The 19351-nt window shown below is 40.5% G+C and overlaps 1 protein-coding gene across 1 annotated transcript in view; it reads left to right on the forward strand.

Moving 5' to 3' along the window:
* Window positions 1-19351, forward strand: part of TGFBI (transforming growth factor beta induced) — a 109077-nt gene that overhangs the window by 72618 nt on the left and 17108 nt on the right. The window contains exons 13-14 of the mRNA XM_044280857.1: window positions 3080-3204; window positions 5624-5723. Coding sequence (XP_044136792.1) covers window positions 3080-3204; window positions 5624-5723 — 225 coding nt within the window. The remainder of the gene's footprint in view (window positions 1-3079; window positions 3205-5623; window positions 5724-19351) is intronic.

Genomic DNA, 19351 nt, shown 5'->3' on the forward strand with positions numbered 1-19351 from the left:
CAAAGTGACTTCAGACCTGACCTGGTCCTTAAAAAGTGGCTTTTGGAAATTTTCAGAGAAATTTCAAGATTTGCTTCTAAACTTCAAGGCCTCATGCACACAACCGTTTTTCAGGTCCGCATCCGAGCCACAGTGTTTGCGGCTCGAGAGCGGACCCATTCACTTCAATGGGACCGCAAAAAATGCGGACAGCACTCCGAGGCCCCACAAAAAAAAATATAGCATGTCCTATTCTTATCTGTTTTGCGGACAAGAATAAGCATTTCTACAATGGGTCGCCCATTCCGTAAATTGCGGAAGGCACACGGGCGGCTTCTGTTTTTTCCGAATCTGCGGTTTGCGGACCACAAAACATGGCATGGTCGTGTGCATGAGGCCTAAGCCTTCCTACATAACATAAAATAAAATGACATTCTCAAAAATGATCCAAACATGAAGTAGACATTTGGTGAATATAAAGTAATAACTATTTTTGGAGTTATTACTATCTATTATAAAAGTAGAGAAATGTTTGGTAAATTTGGTATTTTTTATAAATAAAAATGAAATTTTTGGACTCCATTTCACCAATTTTGTCATGAAGTACAATATGTGACGAGAAAAGAATCTCAGAATGGCCTGTATAAGTAAAACCATTTTAAAGTTATTACCACATAAAGTGACACGTCAGATTTGCTAAAAATGGCCTGGTCCTTAACCGTACATGTACAGCACTGGGCGGGTGTTTAAAGATGGCTCCCGCTCCTGCCCTCTGCGGGCGCCATAGCCATGCTTCTTTTAGCAGACACCCGCGGCTAATGTCCGGAGCGTGTATGCAGCAGCCCCTGTCTTTATGAATGACAGGAGGCTGCTGCATAGTATTTCCTTTGGAGCCCTTGCCTGTAATAGGGCTCCATAGGAAACTAGTAAACTAGTGCATTGGAATCTATGATAATGATTGATTGTTATAGTTCCCTATGGGATCTATAAACAAGTGTAAAAGATAAATAAATAAATAAATAAATAAAAAAAATTCAAATCACCCCCCTTTTCCCAAAATGTAAATAAAAGAAAAAATACATATCAGGGTGTTGCAATGTGTGAAAACTCCCATAGTATTAAAATATTTAAATATATTCCCCATACAGCAAACAGTAAAATGGAAAAAAGCGTCCAAATGGCCAATTCACCATTTTTGTTCGCTTCATTTATTGGTCACTTTATCGCACAGTCAGTTTTATCGCACATGGAACTTCGTAAATAAAATACCCCTAAAACTCTGGTGGAATTGCTTTTTTTTATTTTTTTTGCAATTTCACCCCATTTGTAATTTCCCACTACATGATATTCAATATTAAATGGTGGCGTTGGAAAGTAAAACTTGTCCCGCAAAAAACAAGCCCTCATATGGCTATGTGAACAGACAAATAAAAAACTTATGGCTCTGGGAAGGCAGGGAACGCTAAATGAAAACGCCAAAAAAAAAAACTCCGACCCTTAAGGGGTTAAGGTGAAAAATGGCTGGGCCCTTAAGGGGTTAAGGTGAAAAATGGGGTGTTCTGAAGGCGTTAAAATAGATCAAACATTTTTACAAGATACTTTGCATTATATGGATTATAAAGAAAAACAGATTTAATGACTTCCCTGAACTACAACCTACACATTGAGTGCTCTGCCAGATGAGCACTTTACCAGAGTCCTCACTATGTTTCTAAGTAAACATGTATTTATAATTACAATCACATAGGAAACACGAGGGCTTCTGGAAAACATTACAGGAAGCTTCATGGATGTTTAGCACTATGCATCTGTGTATGATCTCAGCTTTTTATTTGCTTTGCGGCAATGTTCACAAATTCAAATACACACAAAAGAAATTCTGTTGGATAAGAAAGCACCTATATATGTTCCATAGGCACTGTTATTGAATTGAATGAATATTGTTCAATTTCTCAAATGCTAGACAAAACCTTAAAAGTCCAGGAAAATAGACACCGGACCTGTGCATTACTGGTAGTCGATTAGTGGTAATGGCTACATTGATAGTGTTATCTATCACCCTAATAATGAAGGACAAGGCAAACACATAATTTTCATGGGCACAAGTGATGGAATTATTGGAAATATCTCATGAATAATTCCCTTTCCTGCCCAAGCTCTGCACTGCTCATAACATCCAGCTTGTCTTTATGTTGTTATCAAATATATTGTGTGTATTTATAAAAAAATAAAACATACATACATTTCCTATGCAGATAAGTATAAGTAAAAGCCATCTACCATACTTACACGCCAGCCATAGTATTTCATTTACTAGAAATACTAAGGATAAGGATACCTTCTCTATTTATTCAAACTTAGGAATTGATCCCAGGCAAGGAGAATTTTTTTTTTTTATATACAATAGATGGTACACAGGGGTGTAACTACCATAGCGGCAGACCATGCAACTGCTATGGGGCCCAGGGCAAGAGGGGGCCCAGTCTTGGTTGGGATTATCTCCTCTTCTACTGGAGGTGAACACTTTTTCAGGACTCAACCTTCTAAAGGAACAACATTTAGCAAATAAGGCAGTGGAAAATTGGCCCAATGGTCACTGAAAACGGTTTAGACATAAACCCTTCTGTCCTGTGTGAGGGGCCTGGTTTGATCCTTGCTTTGGGGCCCTTACTTCTCTGTGTATGCCACTGATGGTATATGCCTGTATTTTCTATTGTATTCATCTGTTGTTAACATTCTACCATAGGCTGGCTTTTAATCTAAAAAAAATCTATTTTAAAACACGTATTGTAGCAATAAAATCCATGGTCTGTGATTCTATACAATAGATATTACAAAAATACAAATTACAGGACAGCCATCTTCTCCGAAACACATTAGGTGCCATGATCATGGATTGCAAAGAAGAAAGTTATTGGTAGTTGATAAAATAATTACACCCCACTCCCATCTCCCTTTTCATTTATTTATTTTCCTTTTTGCTACTTTTAGATATCAGTATTTGATGATACATTAGTGTATGATATAATAATAATGAAGACTTTCTATTTCCTGTTTTAATTATATAAAATGCAAACTTACATGCTCTTCATGTTATAAGGTAATGCAAAAGAACTATCTAACCTTCTCAAGTATCACATTGGTGACGAGATTCTGGTTAGTGGGTCTGTCAGTCAACTCGTAAGAATGAAGTCACTTCAGGGAGAAAAACTGGAAGCTATGTCTGTAAGTAGCTACCCTAATGTTGAATCTCTTTATATTTTACTACAGTCTATGCATGAGGGTATATGAAATTGCATATATACATGGTCTTTCATGTGCTTGTGATTTTGAAATCACAAATATCCAACAACCTCTTCAGATTTCTGTGGTCTCAAAATCGTGACCATATATATTATTTAATACAGTGGTGCTTGAAAGTTTGTGATTGCTACAGAATTTGCTATATTTCTGAATAAACCTACATCAGATTTTCATAGTGAGTGGCAAAAGTATGTGAACCTTTGCTTTCAGCATCTGCCATACCCAACATGTGCAGCAATAAATGTAACTAAATATTTCCGTTGATTATTCCTGCCCATCGGCTTGGAGGAATTATAGCCCATTCCTCTATATAAGTCAGCCTCAACTGTGTCATGTTGGTGTGTTTCCTGTCATGAACTGCTCACTTAAGGTCCTTCCACAACATTTTGATTGGATTAAAGGTCAAAGGAGGACTAGTGATGAGCAAAGTTATGAAAAATTAGATTCAACTGCTTTGCCAAATTTCACTAAGAAATTTGATTTGTGATGCAATATTTTGTCACAAAGTGCATTCCTTTGTATGTAGCAAGTGAAATGAAGATGTAACAGCGATTAAACTCCTCCGATGCCGCGTTCAACGCTGGTTGTGGCATCCGATGCTACAATTGTGGGCTTTCAGGGGTTAATCCAGTAAAAAAGAAAAAAATACATACTCAACTCATCCACTTGCTCACAGAGAGGCCGTTGCGGCCATCTTGATTAAAGACACAGCGTGATTTTGTGCGGTACTTCAACCAAGATGGCGGTGACTGCCTCTTTTTTTTTTTGCCGCCACTTCAAGAAATATAGATTTGTTAACACGAAGCGTGAGGAAACTCGACTTCGTGGTGAATCAAATTTTTCCTGAAATTTATATCGAAGTCAATTTGTTTGGCTTTGATTCGTTCAACACTAGTCAGGACTTTGTCTTGGCCATTCCAAAACATTAACTATAGCCTTTATCCATTCTTTGGCAGAGCAACTTGTGTGTTAAAAGAGTTGGTTCACTTCAGCAAATTGCATTTAGCCTGTAGACAAAATTAGAACAAGGCACTTACAAATGTATTGCTATTGCCCACATTGCCTCATTATACACTGCTCGTTTCCATAGTTACGACCACCCTGCAAACCATGATACCACCACCATCATGATTCACAGGTGGGGAGAGGTTTTTATGCCAGAATGCAGTGTTTTCCTTTTTCCAAATATAATGCATTTAATTTAAACCCCCAAAAATTATTTTGAGCTTGTCCAAATGATCTTTAGCAAACCGCAGACAGGCAGCGATGCTCTTTTTGAGGAGCAGCACCTTTCTCCTTGCAGTCCTGATTTGCACACCATCGATGTTCAGTGTCCTACAGATGGAATCATGAACATTAACATTAGCTAATGTGAGAAAGGTCTTTAGTTGCTTAGAGGTTACCTAGGGTTTCTTTGTGACCTCTTGGACTATTACACGCCTTGCTTTTGGTGCGATCCTTGTTCGTCGACCACTTCTGGGGACGGTAATAATGGTCTTGAATTTCCCCCTTTTGTACACAATCAGACTTTGATAGATCTCTGTTCTTTAAATACAACAGGTTGCCTACTCATACCTGATTGTCATCCAATTGATTGAAAACTCCTGATACTAATTACACCTTCAAATAACCTGCTAATCCTAAATTTTTACATACTTTTGCCACTCACAGAAGTGTGATATTGGATCATTTCCTTAAATAAATAAATGAACAGTCAAATATTTTCACTTATTTGTTTAATTTGGTTATCTATATCTACTGTTAGGACTTGTGTGAAAATCTAATGCAGTTTTTGGTCAAATTTATGCAGAAATGTAGAAAATACTGAAGGGGGCACAAACCTTCAAACCCCATGGAATACCTATACCCCCATAGGTTAATACTATTGAAAATTATACATGATTGCCACAAAATTGAAGAGTGCGATAGTTTCCATGTGTCATATTTATATAGAGCCTAGACCTTAAAGAAAATACTGTAAGTCATCCGTGTTATGGTGCACTAACTAATGGCAAAATATACTGTGACAGATTCCCTGAGCAAAATGTTGGGTCACTTACTTAAACTGACCTATTTATTTTGCTAAAATTTGTATTTGATTAAAGGAGAAAAAATGTCAATTAATGGTGGATGTGTGTGTGGGGGGGGGGGGGGGGTTTATGGGGAGCCAGTACTTTGTGAACTCAAAGGCACATGCAAAAGTATTTAGCGGCTCCAGCACTGGCCTATTCAAGCAAGTGACGCAGCATTTTGTTAAAGGGACTAGTCACTAGCTTTTGCTGCCTTCAGAAAAATAATCAAGGGAATATAAAGATTAACAAAATTATAATTTATGTTGCAGAAAAACTCCACTTTATTTGTGAATAAGGCACCTGTTTCTGAAGCAGATATGATGGCCACAAATGGTGTAGTCCACGCTATCAGCACTGTCTTACAACCAGGTAAGATGATGCAGTCTAACTTTGCAACCTTCAATGCATCAAAAGCGTATCTCCAGGAATAATGATTTTTTTTTGCAAGTGCCCCCAGCCTGCCTCCATAAACAGAAGATTCCTACTTATCCCTGCCTCTCTGGTCCTCTGTGCTACCTCCCATATGTCCATGTTCTGGACCCTGTGCAGTGTTTACATCCACCCCAGCGTGGGCCTGGCTTCAGAGGTGACGTGTGGAAGGCAGCATGGAGGACTGGAACAATGGGAGCAGGTAAGTATGAATCTTCTGTTTATGGAGGCAGGCTGGGGGCACTTGCAAAAAAAATGTATTACCGGAGAACTGTCCTGAGCCCTTCATACAAATGTATGGTTCAGCTGAGCATGCACATGAAAACTACCAAAACAACATGGACTGAATGCTCATTCTTTAAGCAATTTTCATGAATCATTAGTAGGAGATGCTCCATAAATAAATACATTTTCAGTCTAGAAGTGTACATGGAATACGGATGAGCCACGAATGGCAAGAAAAAGACACACTGACGACACATAGATCCTTCATGGATAAACTACTGACCCTCCTGTTACAGAAGTCCTAACAGACACAGATATGTGAAAAGGGCCTTATATTATTATTATTATTATTATTATTATTATATATTATTTTATGAATTATTAAAGCACCATTCATTCCATGGCGATGTATATAAGAAGAGGGGTGAACATACATAATATATAAACCTAAACAGTTTAAAAGGGTTTTCCAACATTTTAATAATGATGGCTAGTATTGAGCAAATCGAAGTTCAGGAAGTGGACTTTAATCCAAATTTGAGGAAAAATTTGATTTGTTGCAAAGCCGAATTGCCTCGAGCTTCGTGGTAACGAATCGATTTTCTCTGAAATGACGCTAAAAAAAATAATTCATACTTACCTCATCCATTTGAACGTGAAGAGGCCACAGTGGAAATCTAGCTTGAAGATCCTGCTTGAAATTTCGTGTGCAGTGACACATGACATCACCATGCTGGCTGGCGTGATTACGTCATCACGCGCCAGGCAAGACTTTGCTGGATCTTCACGATCAAATGGATAAGCAAGTATAATTATTTATTTTTTATTGCAATTAGACACACCCCTGTTAAAATGTCAGGTTTCTGTGCTGTAAAAAAATTAAGACAAAGATAAATCATTTCAGAGCTTTTCCCACCTCTAATTTGACCTATAAACTGTACCACTCAATTGAAAAACAAACTGAAATATTTTAGGTGGAGGGAAGAAAACAAAAAAACGAAAAAATATGGTTGCATAAGTGTGGGATGTAGCTGTGCTCAGAATTAAGAAATCACATTCAAAATCATGTTAAATAGGAGTCAGCATACACCTGCCATCATTTAAAGTGCCTCTGATTAACCCCAAATAAAGTTCAGCTGCTCTAGTTGGTCTTTCCTGAAATGTACTTAGTCGTATCCCGCAGCAAAAGCTATGCTCCACAGAGAGCTTACAAAGCATCAGAGGGATCTCATTGATATAGGGTATCAGTCAGGAGAAGGGTACAAAAGAATTTCCAAGGCATTAGATATACCATGGAACACAGTGAAGACAATCATCAAGTGGAAAAAATATGGCACAACAGTGACATTACCAAGAACTGGACGTCCTTCCAAAATTGATGAAAAGACGAGAAGAAAACTGGTCTGGGAGGCTACCAAGAGGCCTACAGCAACATTAAAGGAGCTGCAGAAATGTCTGGCAAGTACTAGCTGTGTGGTACATGTGACAACAATCTCCCATATTCTTCATATGTCTGGGCTATGGGGTAGAGCGGCAAGACGAAAACCTTTTCTTACGAAGAAAAACATCCAAGCCAGGCTACATTTTGCAAAAACACATATGAAGTCTCCCAAAAGCATGTGGGAAAAGGTGTTATGGTCTGATGAAACCAAGGTTGAACTTTTTGGCCATAATTCCAAAAGATATGTTTGGTGCAAAAACAACACTGCACATCACCAAAAGAACACCATACCCACAGTGAAGCATGGTGGTGGCAGCATCATGCTTTGGGGCTGTTTTTCTTCAGCTGGAACTGGGGCCTTAGTTAAGCTAAAGGAAATTGCTTCACCAGAAGAAGATTAAAGTTTTGAAATGGCCCAGCCAGAGCCCAGACCTGAATTCAATTGAAAATCTGTGGGGTGATCTGAAGAGGGCTGTGCACAGGAGACACCCTCGCAATCTGACACATTTGGAGTATTTTTGAAATAAAGAGTGGGCAAATCTTACCAAGTCAAAATGTGCCATGCTGATAGACTCATACCCAAATGCTGTAATAAAATCAAAAGGTGCTTCAACAAAGTATTAGTTTAGGGGGGGGGCACACTTATGCAACCATATTATTTTATTTTTATATTTTTTCTTCACTGTACCTAAAATATTTCAGTATGTTTTTCAATTGAGTTGTACAGTTTATAGGTCACATTAAAATGTGGAAAAAGTTCAGAAATAATTTATCTTTGTCTCATTTTCTTTACATCACAGAAACCTGACATTTTGTGGGGTGTGTAGACTTTTTATATCCACTGTAATTCAGCATGAAAATTAAATAACTTTTGATATTTACTTTTTGTTATTTACTTCATTTAATAATGCTACCATGGAGCTCAATCTATATAGTGATTAGTGATGATCGAGCATGCTCGGCTGAACACCAGTTCCGCTTGAGCATCTCGATGCTCGGCACATGGCGGTATTCGGCTGAATACCGCATGTGCACGAGCGTAATGCTCAAGTCTCCACCCCGCACGTTTCTTGGCTGCTATGCAGCTAATAAACGTGCAGGTAAGTACTACCCTCACTGTAATGCCGTAGCCATGTTGGCTGCTGGCATTACAGTGATTGGCTGGCTGGAACATGTCATCGGGTGCCGTATAGCATGTTCGGCTCATCCGTAGTCAGGGAGAGCTGTGCTGAGAAAAAAAGACAGACAGTGTAGGTAGTGATTTAAGAATATTTTTTACCACAAAAACTTTTCAGATACCCAAAAGTCCTTTTAAGGACTGTTGTGTGTGGCAGCAGCAATCTATATTTCCATTTCGTCCACCATGACGGCATAACCTGGAGATTGACGCCTTGTCACAGATATTTTTGGGATGCGCACACTTTGCACTGGAGATGCGGCGCAGGTAATCTCACTGTGCACAGCGGACACAGTCTATTGAAAACTGCTTAACCTGGAGATTGACGCCTTGTCACAGATATTTTTGGGATGCGTACACTCTACACTAGAGATGTGGCGCAGCTAATATCGCTGTCTGCAGCGGCCTAACTATTGTATGCTATTTAGCGCAGGATGCGCTAAAAATAGATATTGCTGCCACACACAATAGTCCTTAGAAGGACTTTTGGGTCTGCAAAGTTTTAGCAATTTAGTGCAGGTTGCACAAAAAAAAAAAGTAATTAGACTTACTGGTAATTCTGTTTTCTTGAATCCACCATGATGGCTTTACCTAGAGATTGACTCCTTGACCTCTGTAGGGGCAGGAACACAGAGAGTTTAAAAGGCCACCACCCACTGTCACCCTCAGTGTTTTCCTGTCCCTACGGGGGCACCTCACAGAGAGACCTCCTGTGGGAGGTGAAGAACATCACCCTTTGTTTTTATTTTAAATACCTTACGGGATTTGTAGCCCTTTCCCTCTGCCCTCCGACGGCTCCTTCCAAAGCTGGGCAGAGGAAGACGTAATGGAGCTGCATCTCGTTCCTGTCCAGCAGGGGCCTGAATCTCTCCTCATGCGCAGGGTCCCCCTTCCCTCTATTGGGAAGCTGACTTCGCACCACAGAGCACGCTGCATGCAGACCCTGGTTTTTGAAACGGCAGCGCTGCGCTCTGTTCGGGACCGGCAGGAGGCTGAGGGGGCGGAGCTAAGAACCCAGGCCTGTGCGCAGTGATGACATCAGATGCCGCACTGGCGTTTAGATGCAGCAGTTTGAAGGGACCACTGCTGCCTCCAGAGTGAAGTTCCTGCTCCAGATGTGCTCGTGGTGGAAATGATCTCCTCTCAGATCAGAGGGAATAAAAATCTTTCTGTACTTACACGACTTCCTTATTCTGGGAAACTCAGAGTCAGAGGCATCTAGTCACACCAGTTACCTGATTCGCGGAATTTCAGACTTGGGCTGGGTAATAAATCAGAAAAAATCTTCTCTGGTCCCATCCACCAAGATGAAATTCCTGGGTGTACTAGATTTGACTCAGACGTCGTCTCTTCCTCAAGAAAAACTGATAGCCTTCAGTGAAAAAACAAAAAAATTTTCATCTGCAATGCCATGAGTCTCTTGGGGATGATGACCTCCTGCATCACATCAGTATTGTGGTCCCACGCTCATACCAGGATACCCAATTGTGGATCCAGAAGAATTGGGACAAATATCAGTCCTCTAGAAAAAAAACGATATCCATCCCCATTTACGTAAAATCAGATTTGAATTGGTGGACGGAAAAGAGGAATCTGTCAAGGGGCGTACCCTGGAAAAAAAACTCGGACATCCAGGTGTTCAGAGATGCAAGCTGCACAGGATGGCGGGCAAGGGTGGGATCCTCAAACTACCAAGGCAGATGGTCAGACAACATAAAAATAAGATCTTCAAACTACCGAGAGCTGAGGGAGATCTGGGAGACTCTAAAAGCATCCCAGAAAGTGGTACTCGGAAAACACCTGAAGATACTTTCAGACGTGACAGCAGTAGCATACTTAAAGCACCAGGGAGGCACGAGATTGCCTAAAAGACCTGGCGGAGAAAATATTCTTTTGGACAGAAAATAATGTGCTCTCCATCACAGCAATCCATCTAAAAGGTACAGAAAATATACAAGCAGACTTCCTCAGCAGGAATACCATGGACCCAGGGGAATGGTCCCTAAGTCCAGAGATGTTCCGACAGATCTCCAGAAGGTGGGAAACCCCTCAAATAGACCTCTTCGCATCAAAAACAAACGCAAAGGTAGGACTCTTTTGCTCCCTAAACCCCAGGGAAAGGCCTTGGGCGGTGGACGCCTTCTCGATCGGGTGGACCTAGGATCTCGCCTATGCTTTTCGTCCTTGGGCGTTAATTTCCCGGGTACTACAATAGATAAGGTCTGATCCAGTAACAGATCCTAGTGGTCCCATACTGGACGGAAATAAACTGGTTTCCAATCTTTAACGAATTAGCGCTGGAGGAACCATGGAGAATTCCCCTCCAGGAGGACATTCTATCATAGAGTCCGATCTTCCATCAGAATCCGGGCCTGTTCAAATTCTCAGCATGGATCCTGAGCGTGAGGTATTAAAAAGCAGGGGTCTTTCCGAAAAGGTTATCAATACCCTCAAATCCAACAGGAAAAAGGTCCCCTCCGTGATATATCTCAAAATCTGGAAAAAATACTGCAGCTGGCTGGGTCAGAACTCTCCAGTAAATTCTCCCTCAAGCATCGAAAAGATTCTTGATTTTCTCCAGGGGCTGGATTTGGGTCTGAGACCCAGTACGCTTAAAGTACAGATCTCTGCCTTAGGGGTATGCTATGATACAGACCTGGCCAGCCATAGATGGGTAAGAAGATTTGTAAGAGACGCTTCTGGATTAAGACCATCTATAACCCCAGGGACCCCTCAGTGGGACTTAAACCTGGTCCTGAAAGGCTTAATGAAACCGCCCTTTACCCCTGTGCAGGACATTTCAGTCAAGCACCTGACACTCAAGGCTGGTTTCTTAATAGCCATAACATCAGCTAGACGTCTAGGAGAGATGCAGGCGCTTTCATGTCGGGAACCCTATCTTTCTATTTTTTCGGATAAAATAGTGTTACGGTTGGATCCAGGATTTCTTCCAAAAGTCGTTTCAGACTTTCATAGAGACCAGGAGATTGTCCTTCCGTCATTCCCTAAAGATGTGACGAGTGCATCTGAGGATCAATACCAACTCCTGGATGTCCAGGATACTGTCATACAATACCTATCGGCAACAAAGGAATTCAGGAAAGTGGACAATCTTCTTGTTCAGCTTGCTGGTCCAAACAAAGGGAAGAAGGCATCCAAGGCCTCAATTGGGCGCTGGATCAAATCCATTATATCCTGCTGCTACCAGATGTCGGGTCTTAATAGTCCTACAGATATAAGTGCCCATTCCACAAGAGCTATGGCCTCCTCATGGGCAGAAAAAGGAGGTGTTTCCTTAGATAAAATCTGTAAAGCAGCCACCTGGTCCAGTATTAATACATTTATTAAACACTATCGTATTAATGTTTCGGCTTCTGCCAACTTGACCTTCATGCAGTTACCCACCCTACTAAGTAATCTGGTAATTCTCCAGGTTAAGCCGTCATGGTGGACGAAATGGAAAAAACATAATTAGACTTACTGGTAATTCTGTTTCCTTGAGTCCACCATGACAGCTCATATATTATATATATACACACTCTATATATATATATATATATATATATATATATATATATATACACATATACACACATACATATAATTAAGACTGCACCCACTTGATCATTTGGAAGCACTGAGGGTGAGAGTGGGTGGTGGCCTTTTAAACTCTGTGTTCCTGCCCCTACAGAGGTCAAGGGGTCAATCTCTACGTTAAGCCGTCATGATGGACTCAAGAAAACAGAATGACCATTACAATTATGTTTTTTTTTGTTTATTTTTTGCGCAACCTGCGCTAAATTGCTAAAACTTTACAGGCCCAGAAATCCTTCTAAGGACTATTGTGTGTGGCAGCAATATCTATTTTTAGCGCATCCTGCGCTAAATAGCATACAATAGTTAGGCTGCAGCAGACAGCGACATTAGCTGCGCCACATCTCCTGTGTAAAGTGTGCGCATTCAAAAAATATCTGTGACATACAGTGTACTTTGTCAATAGACGGTGTCCGCTTCTGACAGTGACTTAACCAGTGCCACACCTGAAGTGTAACGTGTGCGTTTCAAAATTTTCTTTTTTGCGTAAACGCTGCATACATGACATTACCGGTGGTACCTCTCCTGAATAACGTTTCCTCATCCCAAATACTTGTGACATTCCCTGTAATTTTTCATTAGCCCCTGGTGACAGCATTGACATTACCAGCGGGATATCTCCTGTGTGACGTTTCCACATATCAAATACCTTTTTAAATTTGTTTGTGCATGTACCAATCCTACGCTACTGTACGTGTGACAGACTTTCAATCATATACATAGTAACATAGTATATAAGGCCAAAAAAAGACATTTCCGGTACAAAGGCGTGGTTTATGCTGTATTTAAACAGAAGGGCGCACCATAGGGTAATGACGTTTGAAATTCACAACTCAAAATACAGATGCAAGGCTCACCTAGATAGGTTGTGCTGTCTGTAGGCACAACACTAGTAGACGCACATCAAAATTGATGCTCATTTACTGGTTGGTCTGCAGCCACGGGTGGAGGGTCTTCTTTGCAGAGATGCCTGGGGTCCCCAAGAAGATACAGAGTTCCAAAGGAGAAAGTTTCCCATGGCGCAAACGACCAGCCATAATTCAAAGCAGATCTTGGTTCAGGATTAATTAAATTATTGCAGCAGTACAACGCGTTTCGGGGATTTACCCCCCTTCATCAGGTAAAAATAAGCTGTACATACATATCAGGACACTAACAAACATTTATAAAGGATAAAAAATGCCTAAAAGGGGTCAAAGGGTGAAGGGGGGTGGCATAAAGGGTTATTGATGTCACCCCACGACAATAAAACTTGCAGATTTTATAAAAAATTTAGTGTTGCAATGTAAGGATGACCACAAGAAAGATGGGTTAAATGGGAACTCTTATGTGGAAAAAATGTGTTAAATAAAGTGGAGGGGCTCATCCGGAGCTTTCAGCGGTGCTCCTTGAGCGCTGAAAAATAACAAACTCAGTCACATGACCGGCCTCCCGATCATGTGATCGGGGCTGGCATGTGTGAGAGTCGTTGCCCTGCAACGGGGACACTGGGGGCTGCAGAGAATTGGAGAAGGTGGTGTCCCGCTGCCAAGCAACCAGGGCTGATGTACAGGCGGCCCCAGAAGTTGTGCGGCTTCGGGACACCACAGACTGTAGGCTGTGCATAAGAATGAGAAGCGGCCAACGTTAAGCAGCAACTAGGAATCAAGGGTGGTCCAGGCTGTGCCGAGGCATTAGGGCACTGGGGGAAGCATAAAGGACTGATATAAAGGAAAACAAGGGGGGAGGGGGTTAAACGGAGGGATGTGACCCACTTTGAAGAAAAAGAGGGGCGCTCAAAATGCAGAGGATGGCAAAAAAATATATAATAATAATTTTAAAAAAATTATATGGGCATGATAAGGCACATGAATAAAAAAGTATAAAAAAGAACACGTGCGCAAAGATGCAAATAATTCTGAACATGAATAAAAGTGATACATGGGATGTGGAAAAAGCACATGGTTAAAAAGCGACTGACAGCAAAAAAATTTATGAATGAATGGATAGCGAATAAATAATAAGTGAATTATAAAATTAATGATAAAAGATGAATAATAAAACATGAAGGGATGAGTGTTCCGCTGGGACAAGCAAATGTATTACTGTAGGCAATAGAACATTTAAGCAATTGTTCCCCAAAAAATGAAAAAATTATAATATATAAGTATAAAAATAAATGCAAAGAAAAAAAATATTTTGGGGACATGGATGTGAATGGGACTAAAAAATTACGGCAGGTGGTTAGAGATGCCTGGTCCAGTAAAGCGAAAAAATACAGAAGAGGGTGCAGAGGAGGCAAAAGCAAAAAGAAAATTTAGTACATGTGAAATCACAGGAACAAGAAATAACCTATCCACATAAAAACTTAATCCAGAAGAAACCTCCCTGTTATCAAGAGGCCTCTCCTTCTGCCCATCTTCTAATACCAAGGGCTTTGACCTATTTCTGGATATACACAATTTTGTCAGAAAATTAACGCTCAAGAAAAACTTCAGTATTTTGGAGAAATCGAACAAGCCAAACACTGGAGGTAAATCAGAGGATGTACCCACTTCAGAAGCAATGCAGTACGTCTCTACTTGTTTAAAACCTCCCTCTAACTTTTACCCCACTCATCACAAAGGTAATTTCATAGATACCTTCTACAATTTAGTCATGGAGGATTTCCGCTCAATCTATCAGAAACAGATTCTGAACTATAATCTTAACCCCAAAGAAACACTGGCTATACTATTACCTCCCTCTAAGCGAGGATCCATGAGCACAAATTAGCTTTCAAGTCACTTATTGAATCTGCTAAACACATACTTACCAAAAAAGAACAAGAATACATTTTCAATTCTGATCCTATCACCCACCCAAAATTCATAGGAATATCACAAAACCCCCAGGCCGTCCAAAAATTTCTGGGATATCCTCTTTGACATGCAATCTGTCCCATTATGTAGATGTCCTTCTACATAAATACATTACCAACCTACCTTCATACCTTTAAAGACTCCACTTCCCTAATTCAATCACTGAAGGGTATAAGGATAGGAAGAAACCTGTGTTTGGGTAGCCCTGGATGTCACAGCTCTGTATTCAAATATTGATCACGAGTTACAGATGGAACATGGTTAGCACTCCGGCTCTTAACTCAAATTTCTTAACTCATCGCGTTATCTTGAGACAAAAACCATTGAAAAGCAATTGAAGGTGTTTGCTTAGATTAGCTAACACAACTCCGAAATCTCAGAAAAAAAGGAGTGTTAACTCTGCTCCATCCGTAGATATTAATTGCACCAAGCAATTTTTTGACAACGATCCATCAATACCTGATGGACCAGAAATTATTTATTTTGGAGTCCATCAGATTCATTCTCATACATAATATGTTTTGTTTTGAGGACAAGCTATACCTCCAGACTAAAGGAACCGCGATGGGTAAGCGATTTGCACCCAACTTTGCAAACCTCTTTATGGGGGCATTTGAGGACAAATTCATCTACAGGTCCACATTCTGGACAAAAAAATATAGTTTTTTATAGCGATGATCTACTATTGATTTGGAATGGGGACAAAGATTCTATTGAGAACTTCCTGAGACATCTTAACACCTCTAAATGGGGCATAACTTTTTCCGGAACACCGCTCAAAAGTGGAATTCCTCGATCTTGAATTAAACAGTATTAATAATAAAATAGAAACCCGCAACTTCTTTAAAAAAGTGGACTGCAATAGTTATCTAGATTATTCCAGCTCACACTACAAAAAGTGGAAGACCAACCTCCCCTTTGGACAATTCAAGAAATTAAGATGGAACTGCTCTTTGGATGAAGACTTAATCTCACAAAGCGAGATAATTTGCACAAGATTCTTAAAGAAAGTATATCCTCGAGAGATTATTGTAGCAGCCTTTTAACAGAGCTAGAACCCTTACACAAGAGAACTGTCTGTCCATAAATAAAAAGAATGAAAATGAAGATAATCAGAAAACGGACGAGGACCAAAAGAGGAAACGGAGCAACAATTTTATTACGACATATAGTAGCAACCATAACGATGTCAGAGGTATCCTGTCTAAGTATTGGCACATCCTCAGAAAAGATCCGTATATAGGGAAATCACTCCCCACTCGCCCCCCTATAACCTATAGAAGAGCAAAGACATTGAAGAACCTGCTAGCTCCTAGCAAGCTACGGGCGCATACAGAAACAGCAGGAACCTCCAAAATAGTATCCCTCTCCAAACCAACGGGAAGTTTCAGGTGTGACCAACCTAAGTGCCTCTGTTGCTCCTCCATACGTATTACCCCCTCATTTCACAGCAATACCACCGGTGAAACTTTCATTATCAAACAATATTTAGATTGTGGATCTAAGAACGTCATCTACCCACTAGAATGTTCCTGTGGCTTACAAAATGTGGAACACACCATACAAACTTTATGCAACAGGCTCAATAAACATTGATCAAACATCAAGAAGAAATTCCTGCAACACAGCGTCTCAAGACATGTTACAGATCGCCACGAGGGCACCTTTTCAGATATTACCATCATACCCAATGAGCAGGTAAATACAGACTGCCGTAACATTATGCAGACAATCAAAAGGCGCCAGATGTTCTGGATCTACAAACTGAATTGCCTGAATCCCCATGGACTAAATGAGGCATTCGAAATTAATCTCTAACCACCCGCCATAATCTTTTAGTCCCATTCACATCCATGTCCCAAAAATATATATAAAAAAAAAAATCTTTGCATTTATTTATATATTATTATTATTATTTTGTATTTATTTATTTTTTGGGAACAATTGCTTAAATGTTCTATTGCCTACAGTAATACATTTGCTTTTCCCAGCGGAACACTCATCCCTTCATGTTTTATCATTCATCTTTTATCATTAATTTTATCATTCACTTATTATTTATTCGCTATCCATTAATACATTTTTTAGCTGTCAGTCGCTTTTTAACCATGTGCTTTCCCCACATCCCATGTATCACTTTTATTCATGTTCAGAATTAGTTGTTTCTTTTAGCACGTGTTCTTTTTTATACTTTATTCATGTGCCTTATCATGCCTATATAATTATTTTTAATACATTTTTTTTTTGTCATCCTCTGCATTTTGAGCGCCCCTCTTTTTCTTCCAAGTGGGTCAGATCCCTCCGTTTACCCCCCTCCCCCCTTGTTCTCCTTTATATCAGTCCTTTATGCTTCCCCCAGTGCCCTAATGCCTCGGCACAGCCTGGACCGCCCTTGATTCCTGGTTGGGTGGCAACGGGACGTCTCTTCAACCACACCCCCCTTCCCCTGCTGCTTAACGTTGCCCGCTTCTCATTCTTATGCACAGCCTACAGTCTGTGGTGTCCCGAAGCCGCGCAACTTCTGGGGCTGCCTGTACATCAGCCCTAGTTGCTTGGCAGTGGGACACCATCCCCTCTGATTCTCCGGCCCCCAGCTTTCCTGGGGGCCGGTTATGTGACTGAGTTTGTTCTCTTTCAGCGCTCACAGAGCACCGCTAAAGCTCCGGACAAGCCCCTCCACTTCATTTAACACATTTTTTCCACATTTACCCCATCTTCCTTCACAGGGTCATCCTTACATTGCAACACTGAATTTTTTATAAAGGTTTTATTGTCATGGGGTGAGATCCATCACCCTTTATGCCAACCCTCCTTTACCCTTTGACCTGTTTAGGCATTTTTTTTCCCCTTTATAAATGTTTGTTAGTGTCCTGATATGTATGTGCAGCTTATTTTTACCTGATGAAGGGGAGTAAATCCCTGAAACGCGTTGTACTGCTGCAATAATTAAATCAATACTGAACCAAGATCTGCTTTTCTGGTCCTTTGCGCAGTGGGAAACATTCTCCTCTGAAAAAAGACATTTGTCCATCCAGTTTGGCCTGTTATCCTGCAAGTTGATCCAGAGGAAGGCAAAAAAATATATAAGTTAGAAGCCAATTTTCCCCACTTAAGGGGGAAAAAAATCCTTCCCGGCTCCATTCAGGCAATTAGATAACTCCCTAGATCACCTACCCAATCCATCTCTAGTAGCCATAGCCGGTAATATTATTACACTCCAGAAATACATTCATGCCCAGCTTGAACTATTTTAGTAAACTTATCATCACCCCCTCATCAGGCAGAGAGTTCCATAGTCTCACTGCTCTTAACGTAAATAATCCTCTTCTATGTTTGTGTACAAACCTTCTTTCCTCCAGACACAGAGGATGTCCCCTCGTCACAGTCACAGTCCTGGGGATAAACAGATGATGGGATAGATCTCTGTACTGACCCCTGATATATTTATATATAGTAATTAAATCTCCCCTCAGTCGTCTTTTTTCTAATGTGAATAACCCTAATTTTAATAATCTTTCAGGGTACTGTAATTCCCTCATTCCCGTAATTACTTTAGTTGCCCTCCTCTGAACCCTCTCCAGCTCTGCTACGGCATGTCTGCCTTGTTCACAGGAGCTCAGAACTATACACAGTACTCCATGTGTGCTCTGACTAGTGATTTGTAAAGTGGCAGGACCATGTTCTCATCATGGGTATCTATGCCCCTTTTGATGCAATCCATTATCTTATTGGCCTTGGCAGCAGCTGCCTGACACTGTTTTTTTACAGCTTAGTTCACTAAAATTCCTAGGTCCTTTTTCATGTCAGTGTTACCCAGTGTTTTACCATTTAGTATGTACGGGTGACTTGCATTATTCCTACCCATGTGCATAACCTTACATTTGTCAGTGTTAAACCTCATCTGCCACTTCTCTGCCCGAACCTCCAATCTATCCAGATACATTTGTAGCAGTATAATGTCCTCTTCCTTGTCAATTACTTTACACAGTTTAGTATCATCAGCAATTTTTTTTTTTCCTGAGTTAAGTCTTCTACAAGAATATTAATAAATATATTGAAGAGGATAGGGCCCAGTACTGACCCCTGAGGTACTCCACTAGAGAAAGTGACACAATCTGAGTGTGTACCATTAATAACCACCCTCTCTTTTCTATTACTGAGCCATTTACTTACCCACATACAGACATTTTCTCACAGTCCGAGTATTCTCATTTTATATACTAACCTTTTATTTCATTGAGGTGCCCTAAGATAGCATCTTTTAGAAAACCTTCAAATAGTTTACCCACAA

This window comes from Bufo gargarizans, chromosome 2 (genome assembly GCF_014858855.1).
Source record: "Bufo gargarizans isolate SCDJY-AF-19 chromosome 2, ASM1485885v1, whole genome shotgun sequence".
NCBI classification, from domain to species: domain Eukaryota; kingdom Metazoa; phylum Chordata; class Amphibia; order Anura; family Bufonidae; genus Bufo; species Bufo gargarizans.